The sequence below is a fragment of the Embiotoca jacksoni genome, unplaced genomic scaffold (genome assembly GCF_022577435.1).
Source record: "Embiotoca jacksoni isolate LCO1_2020_lvr unplaced genomic scaffold, fEmbJac1.0.p SCAF_59, whole genome shotgun sequence".
NCBI classification, from domain to species: domain Eukaryota; kingdom Metazoa; phylum Chordata; class Actinopteri; family Embiotocidae; genus Embiotoca; species Embiotoca jacksoni.
The window spans coordinates 1,682,171-1,704,276 of record NW_027185413.1 but is presented as its reverse complement, the minus strand read 5'-3'; the positions used below and the strand labels follow the sequence as shown (position 1 = coordinate 1,704,276).

Sequence of the window (22,106 nt, the reverse complement as noted above, 5' to 3'; positions counted from 1 at the left end):
CAAGATCAGACCGGCATTTCATCATCCAGGGCGGGTTCTCCCCACCACGCCCCTTTTGGGGGAAAACATTGGTCTTTCTCCACAGACTTCAATGTAAAATAGCCTTACTAAACCAGGCCACTTGTTGTTCTTGCCTAACATAGGATTTTAGCTGCTCAACAGTTCACGGTCACCTGTGTTTGATTCTTTGTTTAATGACCAAATGTTTTCAATAGGTGGCAGGTCTGGACTGCAGATGGGCCAGTTTAGCACCCGCATTCTCCTACTACGGAGCTCGGGTCCAGAGAAGGCGGCAGTGTTTATGGATCATGCTTCTATCTGGTTTTCTCTTTGCATGGTAGAGTTTAAACCTGCATTTGTGGATAACGTGATGAACTGAGTTCACAGATGATGGTTTTTAGAAGTTTTTCTTAGCCCAGACAATGATTTCCACTCCAGAATCATGTCTGTTTTTAATGTAGTGCTGCCTGAGGGCCCGAAGATCGCTGCTATTCAATATTGGTTTTCGGTCTGGTCCCTTGTTTACATAGATTTTTCCAGATTCTCTGAATCTTTTAATGATATTATGAACTGTAGATAATGAAATCCCCAAATTCTTTGCAAATTTACTTTGAGGAACATTATTCTTAAATTTTTGCACTATTTTCCCACTCAGTCTTTCACACAGTGAACCTCACCATCTTCCCTGCTGAGACAGTCTGCCTCTCTGAAATTATGTTTTTATACTCAGTCAAGTTACTGATCTGTTGCCAATTAATCTATTTAGTTGTGAGATGTTCCACCAGGTGATATTTTTTTTTTTTATCTTTACACAACTTTTGCAGTCTTTTGTTGCCCCTGTCCCAACTTTTTTGAGATGTGTTGCTGGGATAAAATTCTAAGTAATAATAAATCTTTTTCATAAAACAACAACATTTCAACATTTGATATGTTGTCTTTGGTCTATTTGCAATAAAATATGGCCTTATGGGGTTTGCAAATCATTGCACTCTGTTTGTATTTACATTTTACACAGCATCACAATTGTTTGGGAATTCGGGTTGTACAGTGTTTCCTGGTGAATGTTAAATCATTAGTTTAAAGGGTGTTTTTTTTTTTCATCAGGTTATGTGTTCATCATCAACATCCCTGCTGGTGCGTCAGACATTCTGATTATAGAGAGACACAAGACTGAAAACATCCTGGGTAAGAATCTACAACTTCTTTAAGGTCAATATACTAATATACTGAGTATGAAGTAACAGATTTAAGTCAACAGTACCACTGAACATTGGTTTTAAGATTTTTTTTTTCTATTAAAATTCAATAGTATTTAATGTATCGATTGGAAAATAGGCTAACTAATCTAACTATTGGTTACGTGTTAAGTGACCTTCCAAAACTGGAACTTGTAGCTATACCATGGGTACCACTGTTTTACAAAATGACTCGTCCTTTTTGTGGTCATGTTCTTGGGCTCTGACCCAGTTTTTTTTAAATCACTGTTTCAGTCCTATCCCCTGATATTTCCCTTCCTACCTAGCACTTTCAGATGAAGCGGGGCATTTCTTCTTCAACGGAAACACTGTGTTTGACAATCCTCAAAACTTCCATGTGGCGGGAACCGTGTTCAAATACCGACGTCCAAGCAATGTGTTCTCTGATGGGGTAGAATACATCATTGCTCAGGGACCCACACTGCAAGGCCTTATTGTTATGGTAGCACAAATATACATACCCACATTTACGTTATGAACACGACAAATGTTCATATTGTTTTCACAATGAAACATGGTTGCATGTCTCTCCAGTATAAAGTGGTTAATCAGAATCATTTCATCCCTGTGTACTGTATGTAGTACTACAACTTGAATGGGAAACTCCCCCACATCACCTATGAGTACACCATCCCCCTCAAGTCTCACGACTTCTTCGCCGCAGAGGGCATCACCACAAGCCCCGCCCACTCCCATCTTAACCTCACCTATAATGAGGGAGGTGTTGACCACTCAGATTTCCAGCTGCAGGAAGAAGAGGAGGAAGTGGTTTGGGAGATTAGGACAACCAGCCCGCCACCACCGCCATTGCCCATTTTGGTCTACAGACCAGCTGACATCACCAGTCATGTGTTCAGCCATAACGATGTGGAGGAGCGGGGACCTCCAGCACCATCTGGCTACAGTGAGTCACAGAGCGATGTTTTCAAATAACCAAGTTGTTTCTAGTGTTGAAATAATGGTATTTAATCATACAACACTTAGTGACAGCATTGGTGACTAGTTTGCTCATTGTTGCATCTTGTGTGTGTGATTAATGTGCTGTGAATATCTAACAACAGTATTTGTTTCATTGTCCTCCTTTTGTTCTTCTACTCATCAAGGGAGTTCCTCCAACTCGATCGATGAGCCGTCTACTGCTAACGACAACACACTCGTGCTTTCGTTCCCAGGTAGCAAAACCTTTTTTTCTTTTTTCCCAAGTTGCGCTTGCTTTTGAAATGTTCAAATTTCTAAATTGAAATAATACATAGACCTAAATGCCTGTGTTTTGTGTTTTATGCTTGAAAGTTTATTTTTTGTAGTATACTGGAGACATTTCATGGCAATTAGGATTGCCATTTTTAGAAAAAACTTTTAGATTTTTAGTATAGGTAGTACAGGAGGTGTTTGTGCAGTATCGTGAGTCAGTACCAGAAGTAAGTGGTTCGAGACCACACAAAGGATAGGACAGGAATATAGTGGAAGGAATGAAACTACACCTACTAAAAATCTGAGTCATCTTTTGCATTAGTGGCTGTCACGATATATCACATTTTCACTACAAAGATTATTGTTGTGGCCAAAAGAATTCACTATGTTGATATTTTCGCGATATGAATGTAAAACGTATCAAAGTTATTATGATTATGCTATCAAGAGGGGTGTCCTGCTGTAAGAGAACTGTTGATGGGCTGGTCCTTTTGTTGATATTTTATTATGTAATAGATGCATGAGGGGAAAAAGCATTTCACAGTCCATTTCTATCGGTCACTTCTTAACCCTTTCATGTATAGAGGTCACTATAGTGGACAGCTATTCAAATGTTGTTTTCTTGTATATACATGGGTTTTGATGGCATAGTTGCACATCAGCCTTGTATGGGATGATGCAATAGCGTTCACTGTAGTGGCTGATGTGCAACTATGCCATCAAAACCCATGCATATACAAGAAAACAACATTTGAATAGCTGTCCACTGTAGTGACCGCTATACATGAAAGGGTTAATTTATATGTAACGTATATATTTATATTTATGTTTATATTTATACACCTTTCCACCTTATGCACTTCTGGTTTTTAAGTTAAAGCCTCTTTTTATTATCTTTGTTTGGTCTTTATTGAAAAGTGTGTTATATTAAAAATAAATTCTATTTCTATCAATCGCTTAGAGCTATCAATTTTGGCTGCTTTATTTTGAAAAGTTACAAAGGAAGAGGACGTTTAGGAAATTGTAAATAAGTCTTGTGTTTGGGGCAAGAACCTTATAAAGATGAACTCAAGCCTAAATGTAAAGACATTGACATGGACACTCTTCGACGGCCGCCCAACCAGATAGTTAGACAGGGGTTGTAGTTATTGGATAAGACAATTTCACATTTGCCAGCATGCCTACTTGCTTCGTAACTTTTGAGAATACAGCAATCGAATTATATTGGTCTAAGTTGTGGGTAAAAACATTCTTTTTAATAAAATGGGCAGGTTTGGAGCATTTCTAATAAGACAAACAAAGACACAGGAAATAGGCTTTGACTCAAGCCATAAGTGCACAAGTAAGAATATGGTATAAATACATATGATGGACTTGACCGGATCAACCCATCAAATACCAATGGGCCTTTGACCATTATAAAAGCCAAATAGGACAGTTTACATTTTGTCCATTACTCAGGAGATTGCAGTCATTGAAAGGAGGCAGTAGTGGCATAAGAGTGTGAAATCAATTCTGCTGTTGGAATGATCCCGATTTTACTGTATGTGTTAAATTAACACAGTATGAATACAACCCTGTTTCAAAACAAGTTGAAATTCTGTGTGAAATGGAAATAAAAATAACGCGATTATTTTGCAAAACATGTAAAAACCCATATTTAATTGAAAATAGACAAAAGACAACATATCAACTGTGTAAACTGAGAAATGCTATTGTTCTATGAAAAATATATGCTCATTTTCAATTTAATACCAGCAACATGTTTCAAAAAAGTTGGCAGAGGGGCAATGGTTCCACCGCTTTGCATCACTTCTTCTTTTAACAACACTTTGTAAACGTCTGGGAACTCGGGAGACCATTTGCTGGAGTTCTGAATGTGAAATGTTGTCCCATTCTTGGCTGATATAGGATTTCAGCTTCTAAACAGTTTGGGGACTCCTTTGTTGTCTTTGTCATTTTAGTTTAGTACCCAGACTTGGGGCCTCATTCACCAATATCTTCTTAAGATTTTTCTGAAATTGGTCCCTCAAAAAATGTTCTCAGAAAAAGTCTACGACTAGATTCAAGGATTTGTTCAGACCTGTGTTCTTATATTGATGAATCCCATGGTCCTCGTAAGTTGAAAGCGCGTGGCAGTTGAAAAATAAATTCTCAGTTTCAACATTTAACATGCTGTCTTTTTTCAAATAAATATAGGTTGACATGATTTGCAAATCATTGTATTCAGTTTTTATTTATGTTTTACACAGCGTTCCAACTTTTCTTTTGAAATGGGGTCATATTTCTTTGTATATATCACGGTTACATACAGTATGTAGTGACATCACTATTTTGTATAGATAACAAATGAATATCACCATCCTATGAGACGTAATTTTAGATATATCGAAGCCTCTGCTCACCACAATAGATGCCATCTTTCAGTGGGCTGAGATTTCAAGGTATGATTTATAGCAGTCTCACTTCAGATTCTATCAATATCATGAATGTGAGGTGCCTGGAGCATTCAATATCATGAATGTGAGGTGCCTGGAGCACGTATGTAGTTGAAGAACTGGATGATTATACCTGAGATGGTTTATTCTTTAACCTCTTTAATGCCAGACATTATGTAATACACTTCAAAATACTTCACTGGGTTCAATGGTCCAGAGCTAAAATTGCTCAGATTGCAGACAGTTTTGATTGTACGATGGTACGATCAAAATATGTATATGTACAACACCAATATTCAACTCTCTCCTTGTCTTGTCTTAATTGGTGTTTTGCCAGAGACCCTCTTATCTCTGTAGATCTACGTTCCTTGTGAGAAGGGTTGTTTGTTTAAATTGTAATTTAGCAGTGATGAAGGGAGCATTCAGATCCTTTTTATTTTTTACATTTAGTTTATGTACTAACATAAAAGTACTGGTTTGGTCCCTATGACTAATGATAACTTATGACATAACAAAATTATTAGTACTCCAGCATTAGTGTAATCAACTTGTTGCTACTGTAGTAGGTGCAGGTGGAGCCAATTTGAATGACTTTATTTCCAGTTCTATATACAGGGAAGCCATATAGATCTGAGCGGTTGCGAGATGATTACTGGAAAAAGAAACGGCAAAAAACAAAGTTGTAATACACAAATTGGTTTTCTGCTTTTTTTACATTTTTAAAAATGTATTTTTAAAAAGCCTGTTATATTGTCATTGCTATATTGTTACATTGTGTCAAAACTTTCCAAAAAAATGTGTGGAGTAGAAAGTACTGTATATTTTTCTGCAATCCAGTGGAGTGGAAATGTAAAGTAGCATCAAATGGAAATACTTAAGTAAAGTACAAATACCTCAAAATTGCACACTACTGTATTTGAGTAGATGTACTTAATTACTTTCCACCATTTCAAATTATGTCCATCCACAGGTGGTCAGAGTGTTCGTTCTCCAGCTCTGCCAGAAGATGTCCCCTATTCTCCGCTGCTACTGGAGGGTTTACATTACAACCAAACGCAGTCAAACACACACAGCCTCATCCAGTCAAACACACACTCTTTAAAACACACGATCGCCGATCCCCATTCACAATCAGAAACACATGTGGAAATGCTGGCTTCCAGAGACACAGATATCCACACCGTTTCACAGTTGGAAATGCACTCGGACATGCTCACGGTTACTGACACACACTCGATGGCACATGCAGAAACAGACGTCGGCTCCCACGCCGCCATCTTGGTGCAGCTGCAACAGGTGTCGGCAGTCCAGGCAGCCAACACAGAGAGGTATGAGGTTGTACAAGAGATGTTTGTTTTAAGACAACTGACTGTTATTATAGACGTAATTCACTACACTTTTATGTCGTATAATATTCAACAGCTTGGATCTTTAGAGCTTATTATGTTACTCTGTCATAACATTTCTAGTTATTTATTTATTCTGTGATTATAATTTATAATAAGCACTACTTAAAATCACCTTTTAATGTAGATTTAATTAAGAGAGCAAGAGACTTGCCTGCGGGTCGAGATCATCACCATCAATTCTAATTTGAGTGATATACTGTCGGGAATTGATACATTAGTGAGTTTTCAGACATAAAATGAATAGAAAAGTTATCAAATTTCAGAAATGTACCTGCCCGTCTCTGTTTCTGTTTCACTCCAGCAATGACTTTGATGTGGGTCTGGAACAAGATATTAGTCTGGCAGACATGTATCGGTGGAAGGTTTCTGCTTATGCTCCGTGCAGCTCAACCTGTACAACAGGTTAGCACATTTACACAACATCCACAAATACATTAATACCTATGTTCTTTATCTGATAGCGCCTCTTGGGAAAGTTGAAAATATTTATGTCTGATTGTCTAGTGCTGTATGTACATCTGTTTCCAAAAAAATATGGACGCTGTGTAAAATGTAAATAAAAACATAATGTGACAAACGTAATATAATATACTTTAGAAAGGCTTGCATATTCCCACAATAGTTTCCCGTAATTTACACTCCATGTCAAGACAAAAACCAAGCCATGAACTTCATGGACGTTACTGTCAACCGTGATAAAACTGTGGCAAGCTTTAGATCAGGATTAGAATGTAAAACCATACGGCTTCTAAGACTTTAAAGCTCTGAGTATTTCCAGGAACAAGGTGGCCTCAATAAGTGTGAAATGGAGGAAGTATGAAACCAGTCTGTTTAGAGTTGGCCATCCAGTCAAACTGTGCAAGTAGCTCCTTATGTCAGGGAGGTGAGCAGAGACCCAATGGTCACTTTAACAGAGCTTCAGAAGTCATCGGCAGAGATGGGAGAACCTGCCAGAGGAACGACTATCCCACCAGCACCCTATAAATCAGGTCCCCATTGGAGCAGCTAGACCGAAGCAGCTCAGGGTTAAAGGCACATGATGGCATGCCTGGAGTACGGTGGCCCTGAAGGTCAAACACACAAACATTTCACAAAACACAAATACATTTCGCAAAACACAAACATTTCACAAAACACAAACATTTCACAAAACACAAATACATTTCGCAAAACACAAACATTTCACAAAACACAAACACATTTCACAAAACACAAACATTTCACAAAACACAAACACATTTCACAAAACACAAAAACATTTCACAAAACACAAAACATTTCACAAAACACAAAAACATTTCACAAAACAAAAACATTTTGCAAAAAAATACATTTTGTTTTTTCTGAAATGTTTTTGTTTTCTGAAATGTCTTTGCATTTTCGAGAATGTTTTTGGTTTTTGCGTTTGACCTTCAAGGCCACCATACTGGAGTTTTCTAGAGTGCATCTAAAGGACTCTGAGAGCACGTGGAAAAATACTTTCTGATCTGATGAGTCCAAAACTGAGCTATTTTTCTGAAGAATTCCACACGCTCTGTCAGGTGAACGCCAGGCACTGCTCATCCCTTCAGGCGAGCATGTTGGTGGCAGCGTAATGATATGGAGGTGCTTCTCAGCAGCATGGTCAGGCAGACTGGTCTGAAGTGAGAAAAATATTTAATACAGCCAAATACAGAGGTCCTTCAAGAAATAAAATGTTCAGTTTTTCCCATCCATCTGCCAAAGAGAGTTTTATACAATATCAAATGAAGAGTCTCATGTTTTTAGTGTGTGTGTGTGTGTGTGTGTGTGTGTGTGTGTGTGTGTGTGTGTGTGTGTGTGTGTGTGTGTGTGTGTGTGTGTGTGTGTGTGTGTGTTCCCAGGTATCTCCACCAGCTATGCCCTGTGTGTCCGGTATGATGGTACTGAAGTCGATGACAGTTACTGTGACTCTCTGACCAAACCAGAACCCACACATGAGTTCTGCACCGGAAAGGAATGTCCTCCACGGTACTGCCCTAACGGATATAAACTGGCTGACACAAAATACATTAAGAAGTTTAAGATGCTTTAATTTTCATATGGCAGTTTCAAAGAAGTGATGATGCCTCAGAAAAACTAATGAGTTTCACATGACACCCTCTGAGGTCACATTTAATAACAAATGATGTATGTTTATATCTGCTATGGCCCCAGTGTAAGTAAGCCCAGGGGAAACCTAAAAGTTTTTTTTCCAATCATGAACACCCAGAAAAGCACTCATTGGCTGCTTTTATTTGTTACCATGGGCAACATGTTTTAAGAAACCAAACCTACCTGCATGTGTTTTGTTTTTTTATTTTGTCGAAATTAAATTATGTTTTAATTTTTAACGACTTACAATACGTGACATAGCAGTACATATATTGAAAAAGCCCAGGTGGTGCTAAAAGTGACCAGATACTTGTATTTGAAAGAACACACAAAGTGCCTTAGTATTGCGGAGTAACACCGTGAGGGTCGACTGACTGAATATTACTACCCTGTCTTCACCTACCAAACACCTCACTGATTCATAGGATGCTATGCTAACACTATGCTACGCTCATACACTCAGGTAAGTCTATATAGTACAAGCACTTAGCAACAAGGTAAGAGTGTACAGGATCTTTCTGGGGTGAATCAAGTGGGAGCCTCCCTTCACTGGTGTATTTTCAAATTCATCTTGGAAAGGCTCCACATCACCTCTGCTCTACCTGCTTTACATCTAATCTAAAACATACTTTGGCAACGTCATATTTCTCAAAGCCACGAGTTGAAACCTTATACAATGACCACCAGTACTATCCCTTCTCTGCCAAAATCCAGAGATTACCCTTTTCGGATGCTTCCGCCAACTCACTCGCCAGAGTTTTAACAGTTTTAAAGCTTACATGTCTGGGACTTTTCCTGCCCTGCTTTGCTCTCCCTCTCTAACAAACCTAACAGCTGCCTCTTTTCCACTCTTTTCTGCTCTTACTTTCATTTTCCTCTTTTCAATGGCTGCAGCCAAGCTTCTCAGTACCTGGTTGTGCCTCTAATTTTTTTTTGATGTGACTAAAATAGTTTCAGCCACCAAATATCCCTGAAAATGTATTACATTGTACTTAGGACCCTAATAACTACACCTCTACCACCTTCTCTTCAGATGGGAGACAAGTGGTTGGAGCGAGTGCTCGCGGACTTGTGGTGAGGGCGTCCAGTACCGTACTGTGCGCTGCTGGAAGATGCTGTCACCTGGCCTCGACTCCTCTGTCTATGATTCGCTGTGTCTGTTGCATGACCTTCACAAGCCAGCCAATAGAAAGGTCTGCATCGGCCAGAGCTGTGGACCCCAGTGGGAGGTGTCGGAGTGGTCACAGGTAATAAAACAAGCCCCAGCGCCGAGGTACACATCAACAGATAATTTCTAACCCTCCCCGAACAACCTTGTGTGTTGGTACAAGTACATTCCAGACAGACGATGTTGGTTGTTTGAGTTTTAGGGGATTTACATGCACAATTTGCAAGTCCGTCTTTAAACAAAAACCAAGCATCCATAACAACCTTGAAACAAGTTTTGCTTGCTGTAATCAATCCTTCTACTCAAGCTGAATAGAAAGAATGATAAACAAACCTTTTTTAACATGTTTCTGAGATTTATCTGCAGATTTGACAAATCAAGTAAGTACTTTTTGCCTTTTTTAGAGCTAACTTCTCTTTGTGTTACTATATTTTGTTCTCCTTGTAACAAGGTGGATATTTTTTATTAAAACAAAGGTTGGAAGGCATATCTGCTCATTTTGTCTTAAGACTTTGAATGCATTTTTTCATAAAACCAGTCTGAATATTGTCCCCCATCTCTTTTGATTAAAAGCGCATCAAGAAGGGATTTTCACTGGCCAGCCTGAAAAAAGGACAGTTTTCACTAGTCAATTGGGCCCCTGAATGTTTTCTTCAGACATACTTGAAATATTGTAAACCCTGTCTGATCAATATGTCAAATAGACAAAACTTACAAACAGAACGGCATTAAAAGCCTGAAAAAAAATCACTGCAAAGAAAATGTGTTAGCAGTAGTATTTTTTCATGTTAGTTTTGCATGTCATTTCATGACTGCTCATGTATTCTTCAAAGCTGTACCTTTATAACGAACAACCAGCACCTATAAGTTGTGCTACAGTTAATATTAATGCAAAGAAAAAAAGTGTTTGTGTGTGACTGTATGTTTTAGTGCTCAGCACGTTGTGGCTCTCGGGGAGTCCGGACTCGAGAGGTTCGCTGCTCAATGGAAATGAGACTGTGTAACAAGTCCTCTCAGCCAATTGAAAGCCAGGAATGTGAAAGCCAACCGTGCGACCGACGATGGACAGTTTCCGATTGGGGACCTGTGAGTTTTTCTTTTCATTTTACTGCACATACTCATCGAGCAAAGCTACATTCAACCATATGAATTAAAACGATGTGTATGTTGCGGCAGTGCTCAGGTGTGTGTGGGGAAGGAAGGATGGTGCGTGCATTGACCTGTCGGTCATCAGGTGGGCTTGTGATGTCGGAGGAGCAGTGTGACCAATCACTGCGCCCGCTGGCCATCTATCCCTGTGGTGACAAAGACTGTGCCCCTCATTGGGTTGAACAGGAGTGGCAGCAGGTAACTCTGGCAGATTATAGCATGTAATATTTAGCTGCATATGAAAAGATCTATGAAGTTCAATTTGTTGTGTACGTGTGTTCTAGTGTAATGCCACGTGTGGACGTGGTGGGCGGCAACGTCAGGTGGTATGTGCCGGCCTGGAAGGAGGTGTGTTCAAAGAGTTTCCAGACAGCAGGTGCGAACAAACCAACAAACCGGAGACCACCTCCTCCTGTTTCCAGAGACCCTGTTCCAAGTGGTTCACCACATCCTGGTCTCAGGTAACTGTCTCCATGTCTACCTGTTGATGCATCAACCTGCAAAGTATAAAACCACAATGATCTTAGATAGTCTCAAAGTTATCAAATCAAATCAGTTTTAGTCCCAAAAAACTTTAATGGGAAAACATTGAGAGAAACTTCAGGAAAAAGGAATGGAAAAAGGAAACCTATTCCAAGATGGACAGACACTCAGTGTAGATGTTATTTGTACAAATACTCAACATAGTAGATTTAATGTAGGACAATTAGGACAACAAAAGTATAGATTCTAATCCTATATAAAGAACATGATCCAGACAGATGTCATCAGATAGCCGCGTGATCTCCACGTGTATACAGTTGTACTTCAGATTATTACTGTTGGAATTAAGAGTTTGTAGATCTGATCATCAATAGTGTGTTGAGAAGAAATAACAAGTGCTTTTCCCCCCTCAGTGCAGTAAGACGTGTGGGAGTGGTGTTCAAGTGCGAGAAGTCAAGTGTTACCAAGGAGAGGAGCTGGTAACACGGGGCCACAGCTGCGATTCGGCCCTGAAGCCAGAAGCCAGACAGAGCTGTGAAATCCAGACCTGTCCAACCGAAGCACCAGGTACCGAAAAAAAACAAAAAACACATCGGACGCATTTACCGCAGCTAATGCAACGTCCTACAACGAGTAGTTCTGACCCAGAGATCTGATTGGTCAACTGTACATTTGGAACGTGCTCAAATCAGCATGACATCATTACACCCTGCTGACCACTAGTAAATATCACTCCGTCTATCTCGACGGCAAACATATAACTGGAATTCAATTTCATATAATATGCCATATAATGTTGTTTTTACTTGTTATAGGCCTATTAAATGTAAACCATTACACGTAATTGACTTGTTTGTCCTTTTTTGTCACTCCGAGCACCCGTACCGTGAACTACGGATAGTCGCACACTTAAAACCCTAGCACCGTCTAGCTTGACCGCAGTCCGGTGTGTGGGTGACATGGTTCTTACTACCTTAAAAATTCATGTGTCCATGGATTATTCTTTTTAGGTGTTATCTCACTTGAGCTCCCTAAGCAGTTTACGGTTTCTATGTGCTGAATTTATTCAGTTTGATAAATCCCACGATTTCTAGAGAGCATTAAAATGGACAAGAATTCCTCTCTGTTGCTAGGGTCGCTGCTAAGAGTTGGCCTACTTGCTGGAGTGGTGAACATTGCATACATTACATACGAGTCGACTGACATGACTGATTGTTTTCTGGTTCTTAGTCATATACCTGTGTGTTGCCATGGAAACGAAGATCACACAAACAAAAAGTTTTATATTTCCAGAGCAAATGGCTCCACAATAGATTACATATTTTAATTTAGTTGGTAACTTGTTGTATAATCGCAATATTACACTTGAGCTTATGACCCGACCACATTACAGTCGTGCGAATAATGATGTTAAACAGTTTTGTTTTTTTTCAAGGAATGCCATAACAACTCGAGTGTCTTCTGTGTGTTTAACCAGCAGCGGCCCCAGCGGCATCGGTAGCAGTAGACAACTCCTGCCAAGATAAGGCGACAGCCAACTGTGCCTTGGTCCTGAAGGTGAAACTGTGTTCCCATTGGTACTACAGAAAGGCCTGCTGCCAGTCCTGCAAGGCACCGAGACCCTGAAGTCTCAACTGTAACCTCTCACCTCAACACCAATCACTGGTACCTAAGGACACACTACACTCTTTTTGGTGCTAAATAAAGGAATGCTGCTAGTGATGTAAAGCCTTAGGACATTAACCTTATTACAGTTACCGTTCACTGATGTGTAAGGTCAACATGTGGTCACTGTATTACCGTCGACTCATACGTGTCATCCTTTTAAAACGCAGAAAAAGGAGTCAACCAGTCTTTTGATAAGAAAAAAAAAAAAGTCTTTATTCCTGTTCTTCTCTTCTTTCATCAGTAACTGACCCCACAAGTTCCCTCAATTCTTCTCATGGTGCTAAAGAAGGTACATTCAAACCACATGAAAGCCCAAAGGCAGCTTTGTTGTCACCGTGGCAACAGATCACTGGACCAGGGAGTGTGTTATGCTCATGTACTGTGCAGTGGGCCACTGAGGTCTTTTACTTAACAGATTTTTTTTTTTTTTTAACTTTTTAAACTTCTCATCTCTCGCTCAAATTGATGCTGACTTCTACCTAAGAAACTGAATTTTCGAATCAACGAAGTTCCCCGGTCATTTACATTTATAGTAAGCTTGTTTATCGACACGTTGAGTCAGATGAATATTTCCACGTCAGTATATAATCTGCACGTGTGTCCAGTACCACAGATATGACCAGAAACTTTTTAGCCTAGCTTAGCAACAAAGACTGGAGGTGTGGGGAAACTGCAAGCATGGCAAAAACACCGTCGTTTCACACAGAAAGTAATGATGCTCTGGAGCCACGTCCCGTCAACAGCCGCCATTTGCTTTTTGTTATTATGCAGCATCTCTTAAGTGACACTTAGATTTAGCTTCAGCTTGCTTTGGAGCTGTTGGCCTCAGCCGTTAGGATAATCTAGGTGATCTATGCTGTTCTTTTCTCCTTCTTCCTCATCCAGTTGAATGCAGATGGCTACAGACCTCTTAGTCTGGTTCAGTAGGAGGATTCTTTCTAATTAAAGGATGTTTTTTTTCTTTTTCCACTGTTCAAATTGTTTGGTTTCTCTCATTATGTTGTAAGGTCTCACCTTTACTCTGTTAATGAACCTGAGATGAACTGCTACTCATTCTCCTCTGGGAAAGCCTTACAAGCCTCAAAAAGTTCTGATGTTTCTTCAGAACGATATCATTTCCCTGGGAGAAATCCAAATGTTCCTCCTGATGGAATTTGTAAGAACCAGAAGATAAAGGAGTGAAAGTAGCCTCTTTGTTTATTTTCCGAAAGATGTTTCAGACTTGAAAGTTCATTGAGCAACTACATAAAAACATATCACTGGTGTCGCTGGCATAAAAACATAAAAACACTACAAACACTGAAGAACCGAAAAGCAGCCACAGAGCAGAGGTGTGGTTGAACCGAGGGAAACCGACAGAGCCAACATTTACTCAATACACTGTGTACACGTGACTGTCGTTGTCGGCCTCTTCCACAGCGTTGTTTCCCTGTTGTTACTTTGCCCACAGAGCTGCTGTTGTTTTTTTTTGTTTTTATCCTATCGCACATGAATAATAAAAGATGGGCTGTTTTTGACAAGCATATGTGTCTGAGCTCTGATTGCTGCTCTTCACAAACACTGGACTGATCTTTGCCAGCAAACTATTTTCTGAAGAAATCCTTAGGTGTTTTTTTTTTTTTTTTTTTTTAAAGAGGAAGAATTAAGATTCAGAAGACTTATTGCCATTAGCACAGGTACGAGACAGTAGCGGTACATTGGACGTGTGTGGTTCTTACAGTCAGCTTTGCCAGAATAAAAGACGATAAAAGAAAATTAAAGGAGTGACAGAAAGATATATATATATATATATACGGTAAGGTGTATACATATATATATATATATATATATATATATATATATATATATATATATATATATATAGTAAAACTAGAGAAACTGATCATTTCAAATTTTCTTAATTTTTTTCCAGAACTGTATATATATAAATATATATAAATGTATCATCTAAACCCATATTGAATTGCAAATGGACCAAAGACATCAGTTCGCAGCCTTCTTTGTCATATTTATCATATTGCGGCATATGTTGCTCCAAAACCTGTATTTATCGTTCATCATTAATGGTTCCTTCTGTCAGGAGTCTGGTTTTTTCCTCTGTTTTGCCCCTGATCACCTCTCCTCCTGTGTCCCCTCAGTCCCCTGTCTGCTTGTCTGTGGCCACGCCCCTCACCAGTCCCAGCAGATGCAGCCACTCACCCCTGATCACCACCTGCAGGTGTGCTGCACCTCCCTGACACCTCCCCAGACTATATGTACCCTGCCCCTGCACTCCTCTGGTGGTTGGTTCATTTTTGTTAGTCACCCGTCAGCTCTCCGTCAGTCCTGTCCCTGTTCCCGTTCCCGTTCCTCCGGCCTCTGTGCCTCCTGCGGATCTCCCTGTCAAAGTCACCAGTCGGTGGAGTTGCCCTCCCGACTCGGAGGATTGTTGACGCCGTCCCTTCCGCTGGTCTGCCAGCTGCCCTGCCAGCCGTGTCCCCCTGGATCTGTCGGTCGAGTTGCCCTCCCTACTGGAAGCAAGTGGACGCGATAGGTGCCACCTTTTTGGTTTGTTTGTTTTTATTGCAAGAAAGACTGTACTTTGGAACTGATACCTAAGTCTGTGAGCTTGCATTTGGGTCCTTGTAAACACCACCACATGACACCTTCCTTCCCAGATGTGCAAGCTATCAATGCCATGTGCACTACTGCATTTCTGTCGCATCACGGATGCTGGCTTCTTAACTAAGCGCTAATTAAACAAGCTGGGTGGTCCCTCTCCTCTTTAACCTGGAGGATGCAGCGTCCATGATTTTCAAAAAGAGTGACACACTTTGATTCTTCAGACCACTTCACCTCAGTCCATCTTAAATGAAAAAGGAGCGTCACTTCTGGATCATGTTTTCTTCTTTTCATGGCAGAGTTTTAACCTGGCAGTGGATGCAGTGATAAACTCTGTTCACAGATGATGGTTTTCAGAAGTGTTTCGTAGCCCAGACTGTGACTTCCACTCTAACCTGTTTCAGAGCCCCGAGAACCTGTGAGCGTGTCACCAATCTCCTTGAGGTTACAACGGGATTTCGAGGGGATGTCTTCTGTCAAGAAGTTGTTGAGGTTGTCCAGCAGGGTGGACCCAGTCTTGGGTCCCAGTCCATGTTTTTTTTTCTGGGGTTAGTGACAGACTGGATTTCTTGCCACATTCCGCATGTGTTGTGTTGAGTCAGAAGGGAAACTATTGAATAACAGGATGTAGATGTGAAGAAGTAAATAAGCTTGAATTTCCACAGGCTCCAATTTATTCATTGTAATCCAAGCCTGGACTGTATGGGAACCAAATATAGGAGATACAAAAGTACATGCTGTGGGCACTAATTAAGCTGTGCTAGTTAATCCTGAAACATGACCTGTTTTCACTGTTTCATAATGACTATTCTGTTACTATACATACCTGATTTACCATGCAAAATCAGCATTGTCATGGTTACAAGAGGTAGGACCCCAGTGAATAATTACATGGGGAAACCAAATCACACACATTAATGTGGACCGGTCACTCACTCATGCTGTTCTCCATTCTGCGTTTTGGGTCTAAAGAAATAGGCCTGAGCAGGAGAGCTGACGACTGACAAGAATATCTTCAGGTGATTTCATATTTAATGATAATTTAGAATCAAACAATTAATTTTTCCTGTCAAGTTTTATTGAAGAAAGGATCCTTGACAAAGCTGTGCATCTGTCTGCAGAAAAGCCCAACATTTCCAGAGGAAAGGTGAGATTTAACAGATCATAGCTGATTAGACAGGGTTCATTACAATGTAACATATACAACATATATCAAAAGTCCTGTAGTAACTTCAGTAACAGTCATGTAACACTTAGCCATTAAGAGTTTATATGTTCGACCTGTTCGTTTATATGTTCGTCCCTTTAACATTTGATTGACTACAGTGGATATGGGGGATTTTTGTAATTCAGTTCTTCCTGTTCAAAATGAACATTTAATATTCAGAATGCCCAGTCAGGATATCTGCGGTACATATTCCCTCAATCTATTAAATGTTAAAACTGTCCCTTATACTTTGCACGTTTTTTTTTTAATATCATAAATTTACTTTTGATTAGTACAATGCAAGTTGTAAATATTAATACAATTTAAACTAGTAAGTAGTAAGAATGTGATTGTGTTTAACTTGAATGAATTATTTTTACTGTAAAAGTATAACTTAAATTGGGAAAAATGGTTTCCATTTTTTTTTTATAATGGATGTGGTTTGGTTATTTAAATCTTAAAATTACAGGCCACAACACCTCTTCCACTTGAACGACCTTGTCGTTTAAATTTTCCTTTGTTGCTTTGCACACCGTCCAGGCAGCTGCCAGCTCTCTGCTCCTTTTTCTGAATGTCAGCTTTTTAAAAGCATGCTGCAAAGTTAAACCAAATCTACTTACAAGGTTTAAATCAAAGAAGTCAATTAATCTATATTGTTTGTATTCCAAGCAGCATTTGACTAACACATTAAAATGACAGGAAAATACAATCATGAGCATTATCTACTTTTTTCTAAATTTTTAAAGGTAGTGGTCTTATTAGAAGTAATTGCTTTTGTATATATATGGCTAAACATTTTGACAAATGGCCATTATACCCACATTTTGTGTGGTCAAATTTGCACCCTTTAAAATTATGGTTGTGATTTATGTTTGGATAGAGTTCGCCCAACTGCTGTTCTCTGTAGTTTCTGCGGCAGTGCGGTAATACTTGTCTTTTTCTTCTTGTCAAAAAAATCCCATTAAAAATAGTCAATGGACTAAACTGGGTAAAAAGTACAATACTTCTGTCTCAAATCTACTGGTGTAAAAGTATACTCTCAAAACGGAGTATGGAATTTTTTTTTCTGAATTAGCATTTTGATCCAAGCCCACATTAAGTTCCCTGTCTCCTGCTGCTGGAGGTCGTCATTACAGCACCAAATGAGGATTAATCAGTGCTGCTGATTTTGAAGTTCAGGTTTTATATTTATGAGAATTTACCCAAGATCTGTTTTCACCATTTGCTTTTTTGTCCCAAAAAAAAAAATTTCATTCAGATGTCCAGGGTGAAACTAACCTCTACCTCATTCGTCTGCTCCAGATGACTCTACGAACTGTGATGTCACTGGTAGCAGTGGTGTGCGCGTGGCGGGTGGACGAGTGTGAATGTTTCCCCAACGGCTCAGTGGCGTTCTCCTGTGGGAACATGGTGCCCATACACCTGCCCTTCACCCCCTCTGCCAGTAGCCCGCCATTCACAGTGTCTACGTCTAGTGCGACCTACAGGCCAGGTGGAGTCATTACAGGTAAATATATATTACCAACAGGTTTGAGCATTCCATGCAAAATATTGTAACATTGTAGGTATAACCTGTTTTGTCTAATGCGGGTGAATCTGTTGCACATTAAATGAAAATACTCATTTTAAATAGGCTGTATTACTTTGCATATGAAACAACTAGCAGTGACGTCACCCGTTGGTTTGTGAATGGCCATCGTGAAGCCTCGAGTTCAGAATTTGGCCGGCGCCATCTTGCTGGGCCCTAGGGGTTTGGAGCAGGAAGTGACCATATTTGGGCGAGCTGGGGGGATCTGACTGATCTGATTTGGAAATCCGGCGATACTAAGTCCCGACCACCGATGGCCGTAACCTGACGGCACCACAGGCCTGTCAATCAAACAGACATGCCCCCAAAAACACTTTTTTTTTTTTTTATTACTAATGATGGGATTATTTTCAGATGAACGGCCAGATACCTGATAATAAGGAGCAACTTTTGCTAACAACACCGAGATAACTGGTGGAGACATTTTATTGACTTGGATGGGAGTCTATGGAGCCGGAGGCTTTTTGGAGCCAACCTCTAGTGACACTCAGTGGTATTGCAGCTTAAGACACTTCTGCATCAGTCTCATTTTTCAGACCCGGAAGTTATCAACACTTTTATATCCAGTCTGTGGTATGAACTGCCAATAATAGTGTAGTTTCATTTACATGATAATAGCTCTTTTAAAAACACGTATTATTACTTATAAATACTTTTTTTTTTTAAATGGAAGTTTTAGGTCAGAGTCAATGTAAATATTATTTCACTGGTACTGAGAAAAAGGAACATAAGAACTACCAATAATTTTTACATAAAAAAAGTTCAGTTTAGTCGCAAAACTGTTTTAGAGGGAACAAAAAAAAAAAAAAAATCGTATTTTTTTTTTTATCATTGCTGTGCCAAAGTAATTTGTAATGATTGATGTATTTATATGAAACAAATTTGCCATTAAGAACTAAAAAATGTGTGACAACAAAATAAGCTTTAAGTCAAATATAATAAAATTAAGGAAGCAAATCTAAAAGTAAAAGTATTCAAGTTCATTAAACTGATGAACACTCATACATACTGACATATTGATAATGGCATAATCCAACTATAAAGTTTTGGATCAATAGATTAATTTGAATTGGGATGCCATTTTACTTGCAATAACATGTCAGAGCTGGTAAACAAACCCCCAAAAAAATCATCATGTCATTTATATATTTTAGTAAATCAGTTCAACAAAAGCAAGCAAGAAAACTTTTGAGCTGAAATCACCATCACGGGGTTTAAAGGTACCAACAACATATAGAATAAAGTACTAATATAACAGTAAAGACACCAATAACTAAACAAACTGCCTTCCCTTAAAAACAATTAATATTTATTTAAACATTCTTCCAAAGTCCAGTCGTTAAAACAATTTGCCAACAGTCTAATTCTTTGATGAGAGGGCGAATCCCTTCTTGCGTTTCAAGTCGTACAGTTAATCATTCCAGGTATTGTCCTTTTTACTCTGTCCATCCACCAGCTTGGTCTCAGTAAACACAAATGACACTGAAAGATAGAAACTGCAATCAAATAGACACGTGAAGGAAGCGATTGGATTGCTTATGTTTTCGTTAACCAGAGAATCGAACTTAGAATACAGATACATACTTTTTTTTAGTTCAATGCAAATCTGGGATTGGTACATCTAATGATTTCAGACTCCACAGTCTGTGAAATATGTCATCATCATCAATCAGTACTAAAAAATAACTTTAAAAGAAATAAAAGCTCAGTTTCTATCCAAGGCCTTAAAGAAAGGCAACTAACAATGCAAAGACATTACATCATGAGCAGTGTAACACCCCCCAGCCCCTCCCTTTCCTTTGTCCACCATTGTTAACACATCCACACAAAGAAGTCACTACAACAGAGAAGCAGCTCCAGCAGTCAGTCGGTGTCATGTTACCAGTAACATGCTCCTCTCACCTCCCTAATTCTTTCCTTGCAGTGACGGTGGAGGCAGCGGAGAACAGCTCCACAGAGTTCCAGGGTTTCCTGTTACAGGCCAGGAGCAGGAAGCACCAGGGTGAAGAAAACTCAAAATTTGTGTTGTTGTTGTAGTTGTTTGGTTTAGAGAAAAATAATGTGCACTTGTAATTGATGGAAATGTGTAACAGAAAAATGTGAAGCACTTGGTAGGAACATAATAATGTTATTATGTGGTCTACTATTCATATCAATTCAATTTAATTTGATCAATATAGTCAAACCACAGTTATTTCAGGACACTTAACATAGCAAAGTCCTTACATCCTTACAATATTACAGAAAGCAGCCCAACAACTCAGCAAATTCAGCAATTTCCAAATGAGCGACAGCTGAGAGAAAAAAACTTCACCTTAACGGGAAGAAAACGTCTAACAGTGGGAAGGAAAAAACTCACCATTAACAGGAAGAAATCACCCACAAAGAGACGGGCGGCCATTAGAGGGGAGAGAAAGAAAGTAAAGAATAGCATCGACATTCAAGAAAATAAATTGTTGATTGGGCCAGTAGTTGGCGAGGGAGCGGAACTGCACAGAGGGACAACAAACAATGAACACAATCACGTCAGAGAGGCATGAAGGAAATTAGATATATTTGCGTCATATTAATTCACAGAGTCAAAGAGAGAGAGGGGAGGAGCTCAGTGTATCATGGAAGGTCCTCCAGCAGCCTAACAGTATAACTAAGGAAGGGTTCAGGATCACCTGAAACCAGCCATAACTATAAGCTTTATCCAAAAGGACAGTTTTAAACACAAAGAGGTGTAACGGTGGTTAACTGGATTTGTTGTTGTGTTTGTTTGATGAATCTTTAGCGTCATTCCACCTATAGATGCCTCAGATCAACTGACTCATCACTTCCACATTCCCAGTTGAAGTCCATTCTTCTTTGTTGACCCGAAACTGTTAGATTTGTAATTCTCGGATACATCTTAAAGACATAACTGTTCACACTATTTTATCTCTTGTATAAATTTATGCAGATGTTATGGTTTTTATTAATTTTCTTATTATTACTTATTCATGTCTGTTTTTACCTTCATTGTAACCATTAGTCAAATAATCCCAGAATCTCATCTCTGTATAAAGCACTGTTTTCAAATGTGCTCAATGGACAAACTGACTTGACTTTTTGTTTTAATTTATTTTTTAGGAAAACAGATTTAGCCACATCACCTGTGGAATAATAATAATACGAAAAGCCTCCGTAATGCCAGAACTGCATATTATTCAGACACACAAGACAAGAACAACCCCAACTAACTATATTTAGTTAGTTTAATTTAATATTATTATATTTTATTGTATTTATTGTGCATTTTCATATTTAATACTTTTTACTCTGTTATTTTTATTTCTTTACCTGTATCTATAATGCTGCTGTAGCAAAAACAATTCCCCTTTTGGGATTAATAAAGTATCTATCTATCTATCTATCTATCTATCTATCTATCTATCTATCTATCTATCTATCTATCTATCTATCTATCTATCTATCTATCTATCTATCTATCTATCTATCTATCTATCTATCTATCAATCTATCAATCTATCAAGTCTTTGTTTTCTTATTTACAGCTCTGCTCTGGCCCGTCGGAAAGTTCAGCAACATTAACATCACTAAGTTTACAGCACTGCACTGTAATAACATGGAGGTATGTGTGGTGTATTTCAGTTGTTTTCTCTGGTGACTATATTTGACAGCACGTATGTCAGGTTCTCTAAAAGGTAGGACAAAAGTGAAAAAGCTGCTCCTCTGCTGCCTGCAGGGTGAGGGTTGGACTCCTGTTTACAGTAGGTATGACTCTTTGGGCCGTTTGTTACACCACAACTTTACCAACCAGAGATAGAAGGTGTCAGAACATCTTCCCTGGG

At 39.1% G+C, this 22,106-nt stretch overlaps 1 protein-coding gene across 1 annotated transcript in view; it reads left to right on the top strand.

Annotated features, from left to right (window-relative positions):
* LOC138212739 (ADAMTS-like protein 2) overlaps positions 1–14,397 on the top strand; it is a 29,413-nt gene extending 15,016 nt beyond the window's left edge. The window contains exons 7-20 of the mRNA XM_069173257.1: positions 1,105–1,185; positions 1,523–1,698; positions 1,839–2,160; positions 2,360–2,428; positions 5,856–6,213; positions 6,596–6,696; positions 8,157–8,283; positions 9,440–9,653; positions 10,505–10,660; positions 10,751–10,921; positions 11,008–11,184; positions 11,620–11,773; positions 12,684–12,871; positions 13,116–14,397. Coding sequence (XP_069029358.1) covers positions 1,105–1,185; positions 1,523–1,698; positions 1,839–2,160; positions 2,360–2,428; positions 5,856–6,213; positions 6,596–6,696; positions 8,157–8,283; positions 9,440–9,653; positions 10,505–10,660; positions 10,751–10,921; positions 11,008–11,184; positions 11,620–11,773; positions 12,684–12,832 — 2,255 coding nt within the window. The 3' untranslated portion in view covers positions 12,833–12,871; positions 13,116–14,397. The remainder of the gene's footprint in view (positions 1–1,104; positions 1,186–1,522; positions 1,699–1,838; positions 2,161–2,359; positions 2,429–5,855; positions 6,214–6,595; positions 6,697–8,156; positions 8,284–9,439; positions 9,654–10,504; positions 10,661–10,750; positions 10,922–11,007; positions 11,185–11,619; positions 11,774–12,683; positions 12,872–13,115) is intronic.
* The last annotated feature ends 7,709 nt before the right edge of the window (positions 14,398–22,106 follow it).